Source organism: Cimex lectularius, unplaced genomic scaffold (genome assembly GCF_000648675.2).
Source record: "Cimex lectularius strain Harlan isolate CLEC.00 unplaced genomic scaffold, Clec_2.1 scaffold143, whole genome shotgun sequence".
In the NCBI taxonomy this organism is placed as follows: domain Eukaryota; kingdom Metazoa; phylum Arthropoda; class Insecta; order Hemiptera; family Cimicidae; genus Cimex; species Cimex lectularius.
In genome coordinates, this window is record NW_019392714.1 from 835,363 (window position 1) to 851,321 (window position 15,959).

The window sequence follows — 15,959 nt, forward strand, 5'->3', positions numbered from 1 at the left end:
CAGACTGCATCTCACGATTTCTGAATAATTAAAAAAGAAAGTTCAGAATCAGTTGTGTGGTCACTCGGATCATTTAAATCTGTCAGATATATTTTGCTCAGTGAAGATGATGAATGGTAACTGAAGATTGTGAGATGCCAAAACATTAATACAGCAAAGATAAACAGGGCAAAATGATCAGAAATGACAAGCTTCACCCAGATCTCAAGAATTTTAACGACTATCTTGACAATGATGTACATTTGAAAATTATTGACACCCCTCAACAAGGATTGTGAGATTCTGCAAGAAGACAGGGAAAAAGACACATTTACTATTTACTATCACCGACAACACAAGAGAGGAAGAAATGGTACCGCAGACAAAGCTGGAGGGCACAGAACATGCACATAAGGCAGCGAAAGCCAACAGACTTTACTATTGTAAACCGACTCACTGATGCTAAACAAGAAATATGGTAAAGTAGTACATGGTAAAGAAAAAGCGGCCCCCCGAGAGCCTAAACAACATTAGAATCAACCTAACCCTACTCAAAATTGGCCATACACGGTTGACACATGACACTTTTTTTTTTGGGTCAAAGTTTGCATTAGTGTCAAGCATGTAAATAAAGGTTGCTCAATGTGTATCACTTAATTGAAGGATGCCATTGGTTCTATAAAAAGAGCGAGTATGAATTCCACCCAATCTAAGAATTGTGAAAGAATGGCAAGTGGTCTCTTTGTACATATAGATTCTTTTATTTCAGTTAATCTTATTACTGTACATATCAAAAGTTTGGGTATAGATATATTTTGCGTTATCTCTTTCATGAGACTGTATTTATAAGCATCAATGTGTGCATAGTACAAGTGTCGATGGCGTAATATCAAGTGCCACATCAATCCTCAATTAAATTAGTTAGTGAGAAGTTTATATTTATAAAAGATGATGGAGGAATATCGAGAACTCAACCACCCACGTGAGTGAATGGTATGTAAGTATGAAAGAATGTATTTAAACTATATATATATTTATTAGTCATAATTGATCATATTAATTATTTAAATTAATTATACTTTTTATCTAAGATTTTGGTTGAGATAAAAAAAAGCCAGTCATGAGCGGGATTCGGACCCATGATCTTCAGTTCAATACGCCACTGCCCTAACCATCTGAGCTATCATGATGACAAGTGGCAAGAGCAGCGGCATGTACTTTTTCATCTCAACCACGAATTTAGATAAAAATTATAATTAATTTAAATGTATTTAAGAATGAGTGAGAGAGAGTAGCATACTTAAACTAAAAATGCATGGTTGAAATGACCTTGTTGTCAATACCCCATGGTACAGATAAGACCGAGGACTGACCATCGAAACACCAGAGTGGATAATTCTCAGAAGTCATATGTTCGATCCTACACATATTTGTATACATATGCATATACATAGAGCTTGTACATACTAATCAATCAATAATTTGACAATTTATAAACCATAAAGTTTTAAATCGGGCTGGTATTGGCACATTATTTATATTTACGAGTACCCATCAATTTAACGTGTATTATTTTTAATAAAAATAAAAACTGTGATAATGTTATGACATAATAAATATATGAATACTCACATTTACAGTGGGGACGAGAAGTTTTCTTTTTTCGAAAGTTAATACCTTGAATTTGAGTTTTTTTTTGTTTATATGTCCAAGAAAGGCAAAGGGCAGATGTGTGTCGATATGGATAAAAATGTGTTCGGCCTCCGCCGTTAAAAAAAAAAAAATGACGAGAGAAAATCAAAAACTTTGTTAAAAATGTTTCTCCCTTTCGTTTACAAGTTAAAAATATAACAATAACGAAATATCAACCTGTTTTAACTATGAAAACACTGCTTTTTTGATCGTCAACAAAAACAAAACGTATAAGTCAATTTAAATAATAAATAAAAAATAAGTGAAATTAAAAAATGAAAAGCTTAAGAAATGATGATGGTTGCGAAAAAGGCCGCACGCCGTTTTGTGACAATTGTCATGACGGTTTAAAGGAGCAGAGCGTCAACGTTGACACTTGTGGTCAAAAATTATAACCGGTGCGTAACCTCCCGCGTTTGCCAGCGATTTGAAATTTCTAGCATCCTCCAATAAAGTATAAATCGTGGCCGGTGTCGATTTTCTTCCTTCAAATGCCCGCAATGAACAGAATAATCGAGAAATTAAGGGATTTCGACGCCTATTACAAACCTATAGATGACCAGCATTTCCACGAGAAGACTTTTATAGGGGGAACAGGTAAATTTCACGAGTTGACAAAAAAATTGTGGATGACTTCCAATTCTGTCATGCCCTGATGGAAAATCGCTCCGGATTCGTGCCTTTAGCTTTTGCCTGCAAGTAAACGGGAAAATACTTTTTTTTTAACATTCCTGCTAAATCGATAGTCGGACATTCAAATTATCTGCCTATGGAAAACAGAATTATTCCTGTTCGACCTGCAACCCAGTGCTAAGGAATTATCACACGCAGATAACTTTTTCTCGCACATTTCTGACCAATTACAACGTTTAAAAGGTGTAATTCTACAGAAAAAAATTGTAAATCGAGAAATACTGTTTAATAAAATCCTCGTATCTTAAACTACTATTTTTTTATGAGGGTTGACAACAGCAGAGGTCAAATCAACTCTCGAGGTACTTGTGTTTTTGATAAAAGCCCATTTGTAAGTATCCAGCGGCTGCTGGATTCAAACCCGACGCCTTTACCTTTCAGTGATGAGCACTGCTGTATCATTAACCGTTGCGGCCACCAGTGGTTCAGTTTACTAATTGATTATATAAACCATGATTTATAAAAATTAAAAAAAACAAGATTAGAACAATATTCATATGTTGTTATTGGAATTTGATTTCCCACGGTGAACTGTAAGAATCGCCAACTTTGTTCATTTTCATTGAAGATAGGTTCTAGGTCTATCGACTGCTAGGTTGCTTAATCCCCCAATGTAAACTTGTATTCTGATACACCTCTTAATGGATTCATTGTTATATCCATGCCATTCACTTCAGACAAATGAAGTAATTGATATTCCTCATTCATAGACCATCATGACATAATATATGAAGAAACACAATTAAGTCTTTTTCATTACGAGATGTGAGAAACCTTGGTGTGTGTATTGCTCATAGTAAAATTAATAAATAGTAATAATATATACTTTATTGCTACCAAATGTTATAAACATTACATAATCACAAACATAATCTGCAGTGTATCCTCTACCCAGAGCATTAACTTCACCAGCACATTCTACACCCAAAATGGTACAAAAAACACTATAAACCATGGTGTGATTCTTAACCCTTTCACAGATATTAAATTTGAAAAAAAAAATCAACTATCTACAGTTTTCGTCATAAATCTACCATAGATCTTGAACTCATTTTTGGGGAAATCCAAGCAAAAGCTTCGAAAATAGAATTAAATTTTCCTTTTGAATGCACCCTCCTAGAACTTTCAATTTAATTTTTAGTGAAAAAACAAACATTAATTGTTTAAAAAAAAAATTGCCGAATTTAAAATTTATAAGAAAAACTAAATTAGCAACCTTGTTGGAAAAATTCAAGGTAGTTAGGCAAATCTCATAACCACTTCTTTGTTCAATAAGCTTTATAGTGGTATTCCCTTTTCTTTAATTACATCGAACCAAATGCAGAAATTGTATGCTAAATGGGAAAAAAGTGGTGACGGTGTGAAAAATGGGAAATGGGGTTAACGTAGTAATTTTACTTTTTGCCCTGGGCAAAATTCATTTCCCTACTTTAACTTAATAAAAGAAAGAAAAATAAAACAAAAGACAAAAAAGAGACAATAAACATATTAACAACCAAAGCAGTAAAATTGGACAAATATCTGCACTAAACACAGAAAAAAATGCAGACGTTGTAAAAGTCAACATTAACTTACTAAAAAAGCACAAAAAAGAGAAAAATTTAGAAATTTCACAAAAAGAGATATAATAAACATTGTGAACAGCCAAATTACATTGAATTTTTCTCTCCTTGTGCTTTTTTCAGGTAATCAGGATGTTAGAAGAGTTTAAAGATGTAGTTAACATGAAGTTTGAGGGTACACAAAAATAACTGGTTGTTTTTAGTTTCTAAATAAATCGTAAAATTTGGAGTGGTTTTGGGCAGTGCAAATAACTTTCTAATAAAAAAAAAATTCAAGCTGTACAAATTTTTCATAGAAAAAATAAGTTTGTCATCTGATTCTCGTATTTGCCATAGTAGCCTGGTCTGCTGTTTTGAGAAATATTTAAAAATAATAATGGTCACTCAACAGGTAGTTGGTATGACAGGAATTATTTTGCTTCTGCTGATTCATACTAGTATCCTTGGTGGTATTCCTTCCAAGAGCTGGGAAGCCATGTGTGTGTCAAAAGGAATCTCAATAGAAGACAAAATCACAAAATACCCTTCTTTATTGAATTTATTTTTCTTATTGAATAAATTATGTACATAAAAAATATAATTTTAAACTGTAGGGACAGAAAAGAATGTATAGCTCAACACACCGTTTTGGTGGGAGTGGTAGTGCTGGGCTTATTTTCCTGAGTCACATCTTAGTCCTTGGTAAACTCCAGTGGCTTTTATAAAAAGCTACTCATATTATTGCAGGAAAGTCCAAAAAGCCCTTTCCTGGCTGAACTAGCTGGCCAGGAAGGGATAGAAACAGCAGAACAAGTGATGTGATTCTGGATAGCCTTTCCCTGGGTCACCACAGCTTGCACTAATATTTAAAACAACTAAATCCTCATTTTAAAAAGAGGCTGAATGGGGAATGCCGAAACGAGCTGCATTTTTCTAGCATGATTTGGTAGAAAATCTACTTATTTTTATTGATCGTGTATTCAATAACAATTAACTAGCAGTCAGCTAAGCTTTTCACCCTGGTATAGTTTAGCATACTTTTCCTTGACTAGTGGGGTGAGGTTGTGTGGTGCAAAGTATCAGCGGAGGAATGTCTAATTAGTATAATAATAAACAGCAGGGTGAATGTTTTGGAATACACCCTGGTTGCAGTTTGCCCGAAGACATAAAAATTATTGGTTAATCAGCTTAAATACAAAATAAATTGCGCACTGGCACATAGCCACCTCATAAAATGGTACAGTTTAGATAGAGTTGTTTCTTTTCTTTTCGCCAAAGTCCTATGGTGAAATGTCAGGTGCATACCGGACACCTGATGTGTCAACAAGAGGATGGCTAGTTAGACAATGTAATATACTATTATTAAATGATATTGAATAATGCAGCGAATAATGTAGAATCACAATGCTCCATTTGCTCAAAAGCATGTGAAGAATAGCAATAAGGTTTTACTAGCCCATAATAAACATAAATAAGTTGATATTTTCTCTAGTGGTCTGCAGGGAAAAAATCCTTTTTATATAATAAAGATTTGATATAAAATATGTTAAATCTGCGAGATGATGAACCTGTAGGTAGTTTGGTCATCAAGGTCTAGATAGGTCGTGAACTAGGGGACATACCACTGTACAATATATAATTTTTCATACTGTAATCAATTAAAAAGTGAGCTATGCCAGCACTCAAACCCAGAATTGCTAGCTTGGCCCTTACCGCTTGGCCACCGTGGTCCCCAAGCCTCAGAATGGTTTTTGATCATTAGACCCAAAAGTAGCAAATATATCATACGCATAAAATCCCCAGTATGGATAAATTCAAGATTAATGAGAGTTAAAATAATTTATTCTTTAATTTAAATAAACTTAATTAAATAGGAAATTTAAACAACGGTTAAACTCTGTTTTTCATTTAGCTCAAATAAATGTTTCCTCTTGCATTTATTTTAATGTTAATAAATACACAATACATTTTTTATGATAATTTTAGAAAAATAGTTATGATTATTAACAGTAAGCAGTTTTATTTAGTTATTTTAAGAAGCGAAGACCAATAAAACATCCAAAGGTTTATCATTACGGTTGAGGCATTTGTCATATAGTGGTACCAGGTGTGATTTTTAGCGTGGACTTCAGGATTTTCTGATCATTTTTACATTATATAACTTTTATTATATAACTATAATATAATTAAAGTTTTGTTAACAACAGGAGAGTGTAAAAAACAAATTGATAAACAAATTACTTTGGCAATTTGACAAACAATGATGGTCAACATGTTAAATCTCTTGTAACATATATAATATAATTACCAACTATATANAAATTATCCAAAAGAAATTTTATATGTTTTTAAAATTGTATAGCTTTAAGAACAGGAATAAGACTCCTCACAGCATTAGAACTGTAATAAATTAATAAAGGCAAAATTGTACAACATATATTCTATGAAATTCTTTCTGCTGATAGAAACTTATTAATTTATCATATCGCAATATTTCCAAAGGAAAAATCCAGAAGAAATATAAAAATATATATTTATTTTTTAATACAAATTTTTTAACCATTCAACAGATATGATAAAACAGACATGCAGTAGATTTTGTAAAATCTATTTCGATTGGGGTTTACTAAAAATAATTGCATTTCTTCCTCAAGTTTGATAGAAAAAATTGGATTTTTGAAATATTAATAATTTAAATCAATTTGAAATACTTAGCACTTTCTTAGTTTGAATCAATAGATTACACAAAAATTTGTAAAACATTTAAACATTAATAAACATTTTATATATATGAGGCTTCAATTTAATTAAGTCATGGCATGGTATTTAATTTATTTAAAGTCATCAACTGTCTCAGGAATATTTGATTTTGAAGCTTACAATTGTTTTAGTTTCTATATTATGCTGGGTTAGTATTTTTCTACTGTCAGGCATGCGGTTGCATGAACATTGTACAGGAAAGCAAACAGTCGAATCAATATATGTCGATTCATCTAGGAACCCAAAGTTGCAAATAAATTTTGACTTTATCATTCCCCGGATATCGTGTCCATGTGAGTTTTTTTCACATTATTTATTTCTTCTCGAGTTACGCCCAAATTTTGTTTTATAGTATGTCCATGTTCGAATAGATATATCGCTTGATGCCATGGATGCCTCAGGAGAACAGCATTTACACATTGATCACAACATTTATAAGCGTAGATTAGATTTAGATGGAACACCGATTCAAGAGCCCAAGAAAGAAGGTAATGAACGTTATTGACATGCCTTGGATAAATGTAATAAATAAATAAATTTTTTATTTGAAATGTAGAATTGGCGAAGAAAGAAGTAATCAAAGTAAGTGCACTATTTTAAGCTAATTTTCAGATTTCAATATTTAATTAGATAAAATAAACAATCAAGGGTACAACTACGACAACACCTGTATCAGTAGAAGTGACTACACCAAAGTGTGGGAGTTGTTACGGAGCAGAAGATGCAAACAATCATGAAAAAATGAACATAACGTACTGACATTATCATTTATTATAATTTTTTTTAAATATTGAAATTTTATTTTAATGTTTGTTCATAGGTGTTGTAATAAATGTGAAGATGTAAGGGAAGCTTATGCAAAGCGAAGATGGCATTTTTCCGAGACAAAAGTTGAACAGTGCAAATCATCTGCTTCTGTCGAAAAAATAGAGAATGCATTCAAAGAAGGCTGCCAGATATACGGCACCATGAGCGTTAACAGAGTAAAGAAACTACCGCATTTAAGTGTTCTTTCCCATTTTCAATTTTTATAAATGTTCCTTTGTTTTAGGTAGCTGGGAGCTTCCATGTGGCCCCTGGGCAAACCTTTGCAGTAAAACATATTCATGGTAAGTAAAATAGGCCAAACTATTCTAATATTTTTATGATTCTATTTCAAATAATATAATGTCTCATATGTCCAAAAAATATCAGTATAACATATACAGAGATTTCATATTATATTGTTAATTTGTCATTGATACATGAAGTAACTAGGAGTATAATTTTTAATACTCTATCCAATTTTTAGATTTTATATTGGTTTATCGATTATTAAGTTAAAATTTAAATAAAAGTAGCCTTCAGTGCAATTTGAAGACACTTTTAATTTAATAATCACTAGTTGGGGGGGGGGCTCCATTTTGAAATTTCAAATAACTTGTATTGTTAGTTATTACTGCAAAATTTATATATGTATACCTATCAAAGCTATTTTATTCTATTGTTGGCGGTTTATTGTGACATAAAAATATATACTTCACTATTTTTTAATATATGTACATAGTTATACATATAGTATAATCCACAAAAATACCAAGTTTAATTATTCAATATGTTCTGTATGTATGCTTGTACAAAACTGCATTTATATTCTTAATAACGTATAACATTTTTTACAGTTCATGACATTCAACCTTTCTCATCCTCTCAATTTAACACAAGCCATGTGATAAATCGCCTTTCATTTGGTGATGATGACAAAGGTAAAACTCATGAGAACCCATTAGATGGTACACAGTCAATCACAAAAGAAGGTAAGCAGAAACATTTTTATATCAAAACAAATTCTTTACAATTTATTTACATAAGTGTAATGCATGGACAAAAAAAAAACATTACAAATAATAAAAATGCATCAAAACAGAAATTGTAACAAAAACTATATTTTGTTTAATCTAAAGAACTTTTCTATTTTTTTTTTTTTTTTTGCTTTCTATGCTTCTCATTTCGAAAATTTGTCTTTCACCCAGCATTTTCTTCCTCATAAAGCAATCAACATCTAATTCCGCTTCCAATGGCCATGAATGTGCCAAATGTCCCTCCTCCCTGAAGCATTGTCTTTCCAACATTGTTAACAAGCTCCCGTCCTCTTAAACCATATCTACAAAAGAAATAAAGTATTTAATGTTTACCATTCATTTTAACTGTTTATATAGCTAACATTTACAAACAACTCTGACGAAGAAACCTTTAATACTTCTCCAAACTAATTAACAATTGCTATAATATTTTTATTATAATATTATTGAAGTTGTGCGAGTTATTAAACAGTTTGCGATTGGCCCTGACTTTATTGATGCTGTTTTGATCTGACACATTCCCTGAATAAGCTGAACAGTGTCTGTCCAAAATTAAACAAATAAAGATAACCATTGTGACAAGAGCAATCAAAAATGGATGTGGCAGTACTGATTTTGACTTTCAAGGAAACCAGAAAACTTTCCAAGTCATTCAATTTAAAATAAAGGCTTCAAATCTGCCAAACAGGGCACTGGAAATTTCTTTAATTTTACAATCTTGGTGATCTGAAATGTCACCCAACACCTCAAACGCCATGGGACCCCTGCATACCTCACCCTCAGGCCACAATGAGATTACAAATATACCAATATTTCCAAACATCATTAGGGGTCCCTGGGACAGAGGGGCTGGTTTTTTTTTTGGTTTTTTTAATGTTTCTTCCCCTGGGGCCAAGCAGTCCCACCTTGCAAAAAGATTGTAAGAGCTGCAGCCACATGACTTAGATATAGGATATCTAATAGAAAATCTAATGCATTGACTATGTGCACATTACTAGTTGATTTAATTGCAAAAAGGGATCTGCATTGGGATAACATTAACATTAAAATAAAAAATTTAAAAAAAAATTGCCCTAAAAAAAATCTCATCAGCTAACACATTCAGAAATTTTGTTCAAGCCCTGATAGCTCAAGTTATTAGAGAACCAGCTTATGAAGCCAAATGTCGTGGGTTCAAGTCGTGCTCCTGACACTGATTTTTCATCTCAATCACACTTTACATACAAATTATAAATCAATTTACTAATTAACATTAGTTGCAAAAAAGGATCTAGACTGAGATCAGATGCCTTAAAATAAAAAACATTTAAATCTCCCTCGAAGAAATCTCATTGGCTAACGAGTTTGGGGTTTTGTTCCAGGCCAGAGTGGTCTGAAACACATATTGAATGCATGGGAAAAGTGGTACTGGCCAGAATGCAATCCCAGACAGCTTGTTCTGGCAGTCCCAGAAACCTTCATGGCATGAGGGTGACGGTTCACTTGGAGCTACTTGTGTTTTACATGTTAAGCATTTTTACTTTACAAAAAACAGAATTTATTTTTATCAAAAGTTGTCCGATTATACCTAAGGTTTGCCATTCTTGCTGTTTTGATCAGACATAACTGTGTTCTGTTTCTGAGTGTTGTAAGCATCAGAAACTTGTTCTGCACAACCTGTAGCCTGGCGACATTAGTCCGCATGTTGGGGACGCAGGGGAGGGGTCCGCATACAGGAGCATCTCGACCTGACCCCTACCTCGTACAGAAGAAGCTTATTGGCAGATTGGCAGACGATAGGGTAGACTGGCAAAAAAAGTATGCATATAGCCGCTTTGCCCTTGTTCACTTAATTACTGACATGGGAAGTGAAAATGCGTTACGGTCCAAAGTCACCCAAAGATATTTGACTGTATCAGACTTCAGACCACAAAGTTATACCTTCAAATTGAATCTTTTTTATAAAGCAACGATCTATGCTTGCTGAAAACTATTGCCTCATTTTTTTATGATTAAGTTTAGTGTTACAACGGTTGCAGAAACTTAGTATTCAGCGCATTTGTCTAATCTGTTCAATATTGTCTTTCCTCCAAGAGGATAGAGAGGGATATCGTGTGCGCAGAGAGCCGTTTTTACATTCTTGAGGCAAGGTACTTAATAATCCTAAAATGCAATGCTGATTAAGGACCTTTATCCTTTGTAGCTGTATTTATTGGAAACATCCTAATAACATAAATGAGCCTAAGAGTTGATAAAGAACTAAACTTCATTGTGCTGATCTGAAATTCCACTTCAGTCATTTTTCCTTTATAGAAAAGAGAATAATGCTTTCAGAAATTTATAAAATATATTTTATGAGTAGGTTTTTCTCTCTAGGTTTATCTGTTGCAAGAAAAAACGTCCATCTGTTTTAATTATTATTTTTTTCTTTAACGAAAGTCTTTTATACCTGAGGGCTCCAAACCCGCCGAACAGGGCACCGGAGGCCATCCCGACGCAGAAACCGATAACGAAGCCCATCCTGATCCTGTCCCAGCAACTAGGGCCGTGATGGTAACTTCCACCGACACCGACTGGCATTTTCCTCGAGTTACTCGGAGCTGTCTTTAATTCCGAAATAAACGCCTCCTCCCAACTGTCAAAACGGCCAAATACGGAATTTCGACTGATCTCGGCCTCGCTAAAGGGAAATCGTAATTTTGATCTGTTATCTGTGTAATGCAACCTTCTACGAATGGATGGATAACCTTTCAACGGACCATAACTTTTGCAAGACTCCGCCCAAAGCCTTCTCTATTTTATTTTATTTGTCCCCTTTTGTGTATACCATACAACTATAGAAAAAAATCAAGTATTAGTTTTATTTTACCATATTTATAAAAATTAACGTTTTGCCTAAAATATTTTTATTCTATTACTTGAAATATATTGTTTAAAAGGTACATTATTTTTTACTAACATATGATTTAATTCCATTAATTCCAAGTCACGATAGCTCAAGTGGTAGAGTAGCGGCGTATTAAGCCGAAGGTCGTAGGTTCGAATCCCACTTGTGACACGACTTTTTTATCTCAACTTAAAACCTTAATTAATTATATGATTTAATGTAAAAGTTCTCTAGGATAGATTGCTTTGAATTTAGATGATCTCTCTATCAGTCACCATAAAATAATTATATTTTCTGATTCTTATAGTGCAGTTCAAGCAATTCAGAAGCCGTACTCCAAAAATCCATTAGTTCAGAACATTTGGCAAAACTTAAAAAAATATATATATATCTGTACGGCTCTTCTGTTTCCTTCATTTGTATTCCAAGTCATGTCGGAGTTAAGGGAAATGAGCTAGCTGGCAACGCAGCAAAGCTACAATCCCATCATCTCAGTTTTAATAAATCCTGAAGATATTAAGTCTGCTTTAAACATAAGTTAATTGAAAATTTGGAAAATTAGTGGAAACAAACCTCTTCCAACAAATTAAGAAACATGAAAAGTTAAACCTTGGGAAACATCCTTCCAAACTTCTAGGCGGGGTGAGGTCATTGTATGTCGATTACGAATAGGGCACACAAATATGACCCACAAGGCCCCAAAATCCCCTGGACTATAAAAGAAACGTTAGGGAATGAACAGAAAAAAATTGATCAGGTCTTCGAAAGTTTAAAAATGAGAAATCTCTTTTATATAAATGTCCATAATTTCCAATTAATTTTTAGTACAAAGACGATGACTTTTGATGTTTTTCATCTATAAACCAAAAAAAAAAAAAATCTAGAAGAGTTGAATTGTAGAGCAGTGCTGTACGTTGATGATTTAATCATGTTCTGTATCAGCAAAAACAAAGATATGCTACAACAGAGAAATCTCTTTTATATAAATGTCCATAATTTCCAATAAATTGTTACAAAGGCGATGACTTTTGATGTTTTTCATCTATAAACCAAAAAAAAAAAAATCTAGAAGAGATGAATTGTAAGAGCAATGCTGTACGTTGATGATTTAGTCATGTTCTGTAGCAGCAAAAACAAAGATATGCTACAACACCAAATGCAACACAATTAAAACACAACCAACCACTGGCTAGAAAATAAAGGATTCAATATTTCCCCAGCAAAAATGATGTTTTGTAAAAGAACTACGTATATTACCTTCATTAAAAATAAAAGACACTACAATCCTCTATGATTATTTAGAGATTGTGAGGTGCAGTCTGGTGTAATGTTAGTTTAGAAAAACATTTTCTTCATCGTGCCAACGTTTCGATCTTTATTGAGATTATCTTCAGAGCCTGGGATTTATAAACATTGGTTAAATTATACAAATACATGGAAGATGTGAAAAAATGAATTTATACAATGATAACAATTTTAGATGCAATCAAAGTATTTGTCCTCACTCAAAGTGTGTGTTTTATGTGTAGGTGTGTCACTGTTGTGTGATTGTTGTACTAGTTGTGTTGTTTGTTAAGAGTACTAGTGAAATATTAATGTTTTTTGTTAATATTTGTTTGATTGTGAAGGGGTGGGGAAGGAAGTAGGGATCTACATCTAACTCAACTAGCCAAAAGCAGTACATCCGTTCATGAACACAAACATTCTAAAAGTTAAATGCAAACTTGATGCTGATTTTTTCTACACTGGCAGATCTAAATCAGTAGGAGTTGATGCCTCTGTTGTTCATGGCAATCAATTACACAAATTTAAACTTCCCTCAATAGGTAACAATACTACAGAATTATTAACATTAAAAAAGCACTCAACATCACCTTTACAAATTAAAAATAAATTGTTATCTGTACCGATTTCTTGTCTGCATTATTGGCCACAAAACATATCTGCTCTGAAAACCCACTAATCCGGGACATCCTCATACAAATCCTTTTAATCTTTTTTTAAAATATCTTACTTTGTTTCTCAACTAAAATGTGTGGTTTGATCGTTTCTGACTAGCTTTCAGATTATTTTCTGCATTTTGTCATTTTCAGATAAGCCAGATAATAAATTGCTAGTTAAATTTTAATTGTTCACTAAATGATTTTCTGGTGTTTTGGTGAATTTTCTTTCGAACTGTCATAACCATGTAATTAAATATTTTTTATTAAAACTATAGCTTGAAATAAACAACAAAATATGAAGGTCCAGTTATTTTGTCTTGAGTGTGTATAAAATAAATACTTTTGATACATTGCTCAAAAGTTACACATTTCCAAGTCCAGCTTAAATCTTTTTTCACTTTTTTGATTTCAGAATTAAAATATTCAAAAATATAATCCTTAATATTTCTTCACATGTATAATATTGTTTTAATTTAATTTATTATTTATTCACTTGTTTGTTTTTCTAGGGGCAACGATGTATCACTACTATATAAAGATTGTTCCAACGAAATACATTGACTTGGAAGGTTTTGTGACTGACACAAACCAGTTTTCAGTTACAAAACATGAAAAAGTATGCTTCCTTGTTTGTAAATCATATCTAACACCAACTGATTTTAATATAAATGCTGCAGGTTGTGTCACCTGGTAATAGTGAAAGCGGAATGCCTGGGATATTTTTCAGTTACGAGCTTTCGGCAATGATGGTGAAGATAGTCGAGAAACCAATGTCAGCACAAGTTATTACACATTATAATTACTTGAATCTAATGGGTTTTTTTTCCTCTTAGGCATCTGAGCCAGTTAATCACCGATCTGTGCAGCATTGTCGGTGGTATTTGGATTGTTGCGATGTTTATAGATTCGATCTGTTACCGATCTTCAAAGCTGCTGAATAAAATTGATCTGGGTAAAGCCAGTTAGTCATCAACAACATTAAAGCAAGCTCGATCATCACATATGAGATTTATATCAAATCGATAATAATAACTTTGGTCCTTTTTTTTTTTTTTTTTTTTTTAAGTAATCGGCATTCAAAAAAGAATAATGTATAGAAAACTAAATCTCTCTAAATTATTCACATAAATGTCACATGATTTATGAGACTTAAATACTTTATTGACTAGTCAACAAGAATATTTCAATGTTATATTTAAAAGATTTTATTCAAAATTTTTTATTTTTTCATCAATTTAAAAAAAAAATCTTTTCTATTTACAAATTGCTTCAAGCTGTTTGTATTGATTTTAATTTTAATATTTTACCTCCTTAACAGACTTGAAATTTTAATAAATTTACATATGCTTAAAATCCAATAAATTTCCATTCAGCATAATATTATTTTTGCTGTGGAGTAGTAAGCAACTTGATAAATAGTAAATATTATTTACAATTAATATTATTTTTATTGATTTTGTTTAATTAAAAAATTATAAACATCTACATTAAAAAAAATGTGATATGTAAATATGCTGTGTGTGTGTTTTGTCTTAAAATATATACTGTCTGGTAAAAAGTATTAGTATCTTCCAATAATATTACTAATGAACTGTGGAAAAAAATTATATAAACTCTCTAAACTGAAGTGATGTTTTCAAAATTGTTTTGTAAATTAATACATGAATTGAATATTTTGAAACGTTTTTGTTTTTTAAACTCATGTCCCCATGTAAAATCAGGAATCTGTGGTAGCCACGTGGTTAGGATGTTAAAAACTCAGTTTGTAGACCTATAATCATAGGTTTGTTCAAATTTCTGACTCTAACCTCCATCAAAAATATTCTACTATCAGTGTCCGTGCACGGGCTAATGTAACAGTAAAAAAATTGCTAAAACATTTTGATTAATTGATCCAATTGTCTATAATTTGCAGCAGTTTGATTTCTTATTTTTCATCTTTCCTCAACGACTAGCACTGTTGAGTGAGACCACCAAAGTCCCGACAATTTTTTTTTTTCGTACAATACCTTGGACTGTTCCTCGACAAATGACTTAATTGGAATCCCCAGATGAGACTCAAACTTAAAATTAAAATACAAGATTCAGACTGCTAAAAAGACTGTCAAGCATTCCAAACTTAGAGAAGCAAACAAAAAAAAAGATTACACTGCCCTGCTAGCCCCACATATGGACCGCTGCGTTCCACTCTTAACAGACTACAAACCCTACGATGTAAAAATAACCATACAATTCATAACAACTTAAAAATTCCATTCGTATCCGACCTTGCCCAATTACATTACAAAAATTTTCATTATAAATCGCTCAAACCCTTTGATTCGTAAATTGTCATCTTCAACATTACTCGTCAATCCTCGCTGTAGATTGAAGCAACGCTGGCCACTTGACAACTCAGTCGCCTAACATCGGCAAACGATACTTGCCAAGTGATTTCCACCCTGTTGATGGACTAACAACTCCAATCACTGGATGGATGCCGTTCATGCCTTACAGCCCTTTTGTGTGTCCATGCATACAACCTTCACATTCACACAAAATAACAATTTCAATTTTGCTTGTTGCATATTTAAAGTGCAGTTTAAATAAATGAATGAATTAAAATATAAAAAAATTGTGTGACTGACATTTTTCTGTTTTATTT

At 32.5% G+C, this 15,959-nt stretch overlaps 3 protein-coding genes across 8 annotated transcripts in view; 1 reads left to right on the plus strand and 2 right to left on the minus strand.

Moving 5' to 3' along the window:
- Positions 1-1,960, minus strand: part of LOC106672768 (tubulin-specific chaperone E) — a 13,179-nt gene extending 11,219 nt beyond the window's left edge. The window contains exon 1 of the mRNA XM_014404443.2: positions 1,612-1,960. The gene's annotated coding sequence lies outside the window, so the exon portion shown is untranslated. The remainder of the gene's footprint in view (positions 1-1,611) is intronic.
- LOC106672770 (endoplasmic reticulum-Golgi intermediate compartment protein 3) lies at positions 953-14,399 on the plus strand. 6 transcript variants are annotated; one of them, XM_024226489.1, is made up of 11 exons: positions 953-972; positions 6,797-6,958; positions 7,037-7,153; positions 7,222-7,247; positions 7,314-7,417; positions 7,486-7,648; positions 7,717-7,774; positions 8,327-8,461; positions 13,825-13,931; positions 13,993-14,087; positions 14,149-14,399. In XM_024226489.1, exons 2-11 carry the CDS (start codon positions 6,838-6,840, stop codon positions 14,279-14,281), a joined length of 1,059 nt encoding a protein of 352 aa, XP_024082257.1. In that variant the 5' UTR covers positions 953-972; positions 6,797-6,837; the 3' UTR covers positions 14,282-14,399. The 6 variants fall into 6 exon arrangements, with proteins under 6 accessions (XP_024082257.1, XP_024082256.1, XP_014259932.1 ...); XM_024226488.1 differs by having other exon boundaries at positions 957-976; XM_014404446.1 differs by lacking the exon at positions 953-972 and adding an exon at positions 2,063-2,268.
- LOC106672774 (reactive oxygen species modulator 1) lies at positions 8,597-11,333 on the minus strand. The gene is made up of 2 exons (XM_014404453.2): positions 10,935-11,333; positions 8,597-8,808 (listed from the first exon to the last, which is right to left on the minus strand). Exons 1-2 carry the CDS (start codon positions 11,063-11,065, stop codon positions 8,700-8,702), a joined length of 240 nt encoding a protein of 79 aa, XP_014259939.1. The 5' UTR covers positions 11,066-11,333; the 3' UTR covers positions 8,597-8,699.
- Positions 14,400-15,959: the final 1,560 nt, after the last annotated feature.

What these genes read in the sequence shown, in the direction of transcription:
- LOC106672770 (XM_014404446.1), top strand. Translation starts at nt 2,163, where the DNA reads ATGCCCGCAATGAACAGAATAATCGAGAAATTAAGGGATTTCGACGCC. An exon ending in TGCAGTAAAACATATTCATG is followed by an intron (nt 7,775 to 8,326) that starts GTAAGTAAAATA and finishes CATTTTTTACAG; the next exon opens with TTCATGACATTCAACCTTTC. An exon ending in AAGATAGTCGAGAAACCAAT is followed by an intron (nt 14,088 to 14,148) that starts GTCAGCACAAGT and finishes TTTTCCTCTTAG; the next exon opens with GCATCTGAGCCAGTTAATCA.
- LOC106672774 (XM_014404453.2), bottom strand. Translation starts at nt 11,065, where the DNA reads ATGCCAGTCGGTGTCGGTGGAAGTTACCATCACGGCCCTAGTTGCTGG. An exon ending in GGCGGGTTTGGAGCCCTCAG is followed by an intron (nt 8,809 to 10,934) that starts GTATAAAAGACT and finishes TTTCTTTTGTAG; the next exon opens with ATATGGTTTAAGAGGACGGG.